The sequence below is a fragment of the Stegastes partitus genome, unplaced genomic scaffold, assembly GCF_000690725.1.
Source record: "Stegastes partitus isolate 25-593 unplaced genomic scaffold, Stegastes_partitus-1.0.2 Scaffold1825, whole genome shotgun sequence".
In the NCBI taxonomy this organism is placed as follows: domain Eukaryota; kingdom Metazoa; phylum Chordata; class Actinopteri; family Pomacentridae; genus Stegastes; species Stegastes partitus.
Window position 1 is genome coordinate 53,453 of NW_007579556.1, and position 5,673 is coordinate 59,125.

A 5,673-nucleotide genomic window follows, 5' to 3' on the forward strand; every position below is an offset into this window, starting at 1 on the left:
AATCACAGAAACACCTCAGCCGTCACTCCAATACATTTGCAATATGCTACAACCCATAATGACTCATTTTATGTGTTTGATACGCTTGCTGGCGGCTTTTCTCAGGTCTGCAAGGTACAGGCAGCTTGACCACCATGGCCTGCTCTTGCTTTTGTGAAGCAGAAGGTTGTTGTCATTTCCAATTCTGGTTAAGATGCATCCTACCCACAGTCCACAGTGCAGACACTAACTGTGTTTGAACTTCAAAGATTACAGTGGACTCCAGGAAAGTGTTAGCCACCTGTAGACTATAAAAGTCCCAGCTGGCTGTCAGGGGATTCCAGATTAAGTTTAAGTCTTCTTGATGTAAGTAAGAGGCCAGGATCAACAATGATTGAGTGAGGAGGTGGTCCGTTGCTTGCCTGATTAGAAAATTAACTTAAGCACTGCTGGGTCAGGTCTTGTCCCTCCATGGCCTATGACTTGACATAAGTCATGAAGCACATCAGATTAAGGTATTTCAACTGATTTATCCATGTCTGTAATAAACAACATTTATATAAAGATAGTTGAAAAGGACCTGGATGAAGAGGTCACATGAACTCTGTGGTGATGTTGACTTTTTGCATGGTTTTCATGGTACATTAATGACTCATGATATCCAACACAGATTGGTTGCAGTGTGTTATTGGGAAAAAGTAGAAAAGCCTGAAACTTTCAGATGTGCTTGAACTGAACATTGTACAATGAACTTTTCAACACATTACAAATGTGCACAATTTGGCAGAATTTACATAGTAACCTACACAGGCAGAATACCATATTATTAAATACAAATGTAGAACATTGTAATCTTTTATTTTTATGAATAAATATAGAAATTAAATGCAATGTTGTGCTATAAACATAAATTAGAAATTACAATGTAAATTTGGAAATGTTTCATTTTTTGTAAGAATATTTTTATTAATAACAAAAAGGCTGTAAGAACCAAAGGCGTAAAAGGAAATACAATCATTGGTTGTTAGTTTAAATAATGGTGATCAAGAAAAGGTTCCTGAAAGAATTGAACCTTTTTTATCAGTTTAAATAAAGTTTATTGTCACAAACTTTTTGGCTACAAACCAGAACAGACAATGCTGAATACATCTACTGTAGGGGTTGTGTGTCCTCAGTTGTGAGATCAGTCATCTTGTGTCTGTATTATTATCTAATGACATACATTCTGTTTTTGAGCACAGTATTGTGAATAGGTTAAAATGAGTGAGTGAGTGAGTGAGTGAGTGAGTGAGTGAGTGAGTGAGTGAGTGAGTGAGTGAGTGAGTGAGTGAGTGAGTGAGTGAGTGAGTGAGCATCTGGAAGTTGTTCAATTGTATCTCTATCCTTCTATTACCAAGTTCTGGCCATCATGTTTCACTCACTTTCAGCCACTATTTTGTCACACAGTGTGCCTCAAGCCTCTTCTTGATCCTGTCCTTTTTCCTGTGAACATGCTTCCCCTTGGTCATATAATTCATTGTTTTAATGAAAATGGTGGTGATGCTGTGATCTCAGTTATCCCTAAGAGTTTCTGTAGAAGGCAACTGAACTTGTCCTTTTGTTCTTTTAAGACTTTTTTTTTACCTATACATATATTGTCACCCCAAACTCACATGGCCAATAACATAATAACATGACCCATTAACGAAAAAGACTTGCCTGCCTAGAAGTGTGTGTGAATGGTTGTGAAGCTGCTAAGTCAAGAATGAAAGTGTTAAAAATGGTAAAACTTTCTGGGGAAAAATCTCAAGACTGCATTACAGTCTTGGAACAGCTAATCCCTAAACAGAGGAGAGACACTCCACTGTTTAACTGTTCAAGTTTAACATAGATGGCCTCCTTCACTCCTCTGTCAAACTATTCTCTGCCCAGAACGTGAACATTGCTGTCCTCAAAGGAGAGTTCCCTCTCCTTCAGATGAGATGAGAGTCTCATCTTGAGGTGCCGGCTCTCCTGTATTGTGCTATTGTTTATTCTGCAGCTTGTTTTGAAGGTTTGTGTAACCTTTGTTCCAAGAGTGGCAAGTTTACATACACGAGTAAACTATGATTGATGACAAGCTCAAATATAAGACTGACTGTATGAGCAGTTTCATCTTGATGAATGTTTTCAGCCTACTGTAAGTATTAAATGATACCTTGGATAAGTACATTGTAGTTAGAGTGGCATTAGACAATACAGCTGAATGACACAAGCTCTTTGAAGGTTTTTTTTTTTTTGAGCATTCCAAACATTCATTCTGAGGAAAAGTTGCAGTGCAGGCGGGGGTAAAGTTTATCTAGGCTAGTCTATGAAAGCAGAGCTAATCAAACTTTCATTCCCTGCAGGCATTATACATGCAGCACGAGGTATCCAAGCTGTTACAGGCAGACTTTGTAATGAAGAAAAATCAATAATGAATGAACTAGTCTGAGTTAACTACCGTGTACTAGCAAAGTATAAAAAATAATTACATTCACTCTGCAGCTCAAAGCCAAACACAGTGAATTAAAGTCATTGGTGGGTTTTTTAGGTAGAATGTTATCTTGTGTTTGACCCTAATGTGTAACACATGAGTCAATCAAAATGCTGCACCTTAAATATAATCACGATTTTGACTATCCAATGAATTTTATTGGCTCTCTTGCATGATGATGTTTAGTTCTTCAGGCATTAAATATTATATATGAATTCCTTTGATTGTGCTCCGGCATATTAACTGAACTATGTCACAGCAAACACCACCCTGGTTACTGATTGGTACAAATACCTGAATTTGTTGGAGTACACACTGAAGATATGACTATAAATTCAGTGCAACAGAACTCTGCATCATGTAGCCCTGAATGAATCTGAAGTTCCATTTTCCCAGATTGATGAGAATAAAACTGAAAATTTGAAAAAGACATTTTTTTATTGATATTTTGTATAATTACAGACATTTTCTTAGATGATTCTTATATTCCTAATCTTTTTTTTTTATGTATTTAGATGCATATTTGCTTCTTTGCTCATTTGTCTTTCTCTGTCATAGCATTTGATTTTCACTGTGCACACACTTTCCCTCTTTTGTTAGTCACACTTTTGCCACTAGCTCCTCATTAACCCCCACTCTTCATTCTACTTTCCCTCCCCCTCTTCTACCTGAGCAGGTCTGACCCTCCCTGACCTCCAGAGCCTTTCCATATTGTAATCCCTGTGTCCTCTTGGGGTCAATCCCCTTGCTCTTCTAATCCTCTGGTGGAAAGGTACCTGCACAGATTACAACTTCAAGCTTCAGTCTCGACCATGTGTCCACTCTGTCACCACAGTCCTTCTCACATACTTTTCCGTCTCTAACTGTAGGTATTAGGTATCATATTCTGGGTGGTGCTACATTTGAAGCATTTTACAGATTTAATCAATTCTTTTTACCCCAACTGTTTCGTGTTGATTTACAAAACCATATGCAGAAGTACTGGAGTGACTTCAACTTGTACTTCAGTATCTTCAAAACATGCTGTGATTAATACAAAGTAACTGATTCAGAACCAGAAGATCAATATCGATGCCAGATACATGCTGAAAACACAGACATGACATTGAGGTTGACCTTGAAGTTTCATACCTTCCAAAATGTTGAACTATTTCTTTAATATTACACACATGGCTGTAGACATGAGTTATTTCCAATCTCCTAAAATGATTTGCAATGTCAAACGAGTTCCATCCATCATCTATACACCGCTTAATCCTCACTAGGGTCATGGGGGGCTGGAGCCTATCCCAGCCGACTTAGGGCGAAGGCAGGGGACACCCCGGCCAGGTCGCCAGTCTATCACAGGGCTAGTAGAATCTTCTGATCCGTAGTCAGACGTGTTAGCCATTGCACCACTAGCCCTACGTCAAACGAGTTGACACAACAAAAGTCTTCCAACTGCTGTATTTGAAATATATACTATATTTATTCATTTGTGCATTATTTTGGTTTTTGAGATCCCACACCACATCAAAAGCAGCTCAGCTAATGTGTTGGAGGCAATCTATACTGTTGTTGCACAAAACTATGCCTTTTGTCATATAATAGAAGAAATGCAGGCTATGACATGATGGGATACATTAACAAATGTACAGATTTTGAAAGGAGTGTTCAAATCAGAGAAACATTACTAAAGTACCACTTGTGACCTTCTACAAAAAGATGTCATGGGAAGTGGAAGGAGCATGAACTCAGAGACACACACACACAGCAGACGGTCACCTACAATAATGTGACCTGTCTGTCATTCGTGTTAATCCAAAGATCACCTACAAGGTTGATGCTGACTGTTCAGACGGTCGCACCTATCAGACGTGCCACAGAGGAAATAGGTCAGACAGTGACAGTCATTTTTTATTTTCTGAAAATGAAAATGACAGTTTGGAATGTTTTTAAAACTTTAGATCAATTTCAGTCTACATGTTAGTTTCTCTTCAATTTTGATGATAGGTATCAGAAATCCTTCACATCTTGCTAAGTTAAGTCTTCTTGTTGTAAGACGGCGCTCTAGTATTGTTTCAATACTAACAAGATGCACTTTAGTACTGTACATTAGTAAATGCCAGCAAATGTCCTTAAAGCTACATTACAGTCTGCTCTGAACCATTTATTTCTTGTTTGGATTTTGATTTTAAATGCTATAAAGGGAGACCTAAAGAAAAGTGTTGCTTAATAGGTTATGTCAATCAATAAAATTCGAATACTGAAACAAATCCCGGTTCAAACACTGAACTTGATGCAACAATGCTTTAAGGGACAAAATCAAAACAGATATAAATGTCTCTCATTCTGATTTCGTCACATGTCAAATCTGGCAAAAAAAAACGGCAATTAAAAACCTGAAATTAACACCAGGATCGATGTCTCTCAAGGCACAACGTCTACCAAAACTAATCTGATCACACATCAGCCATTCATGTTTAACAATTCAGTGAAGATATTTTTCAGAGAAAGTCCAACAGCCTCAGTAATTGAAATAACAATGCTCCACATGCTTGTGGTTTTCCCCTCAACACAGGACGGTGCACGCTGCCTACTTGAGTTTTAATATTAGTAAATTGTCGGAGCACAAAGGAGCCCAATAAACACCATCCAAAAACACTTGTTCTCGGAGCAGCATGTCTGGCAGGCTTGATGGCAATCCTGAAAACTGTTGCTGATTTTAAAAAGTGAGAATCATCCAGCAAATGATAAAATGCTAGCACTAATAATGTTCTTTAGTCAGTGACCATATCGTAAGCACATGCGATTTAAAATACTTCTTGAGTATATGTATGTCAATGTAATAACTATTCCTATGTAACCTGTTGCTTTTCGCAGAAATTAGGATTAAGTGTTGTCTCTACTCACCCCATTTGAACATCATCATCGTCAGCAGTACCGTCTTTAGATTCATGTGAACTTTCCTAAACTCCATGGTAAAGCCACTGACCTGGGTGTATGTAAAACCACAAAGTAGTATGTCAATAAAAAGAAGAAGAAATCCTAACTTGCTGGCATGTTGTTGCGTGATAGAGAAGCACCTCACTGTTTTGCTGTTGCTCTGTCTTTAAAGACTGGCCCACCCTGCTTTGGACTCAGTGTAATCAGCTACGAGAGAGACGAGAGGAAAACGTGAACTGGACTAACACCTGCTGATAGTCATCATCGTTTTAAGG

General features: G+C 38.2%; 1 protein-coding gene across 1 annotated transcript in view; it reads right to left on the reverse strand.

Annotated features, from left to right (window-relative positions):
• The window catches only part of crb2a (crumbs cell polarity complex component 2a), a 32,112-nt gene extending 26,680 nt beyond the window's left edge, over window positions 1-5,432 (reverse strand). Inside the window, 1 exon segment of the mRNA XM_008302498.1 lies at window positions 5,366-5,432. Within this exon segment, the coding sequence (XP_008300720.1) occupies window positions 5,366-5,432 (67 nt within the window).
• Window positions 5,433-5,673: the final 241 nt, after the last annotated feature.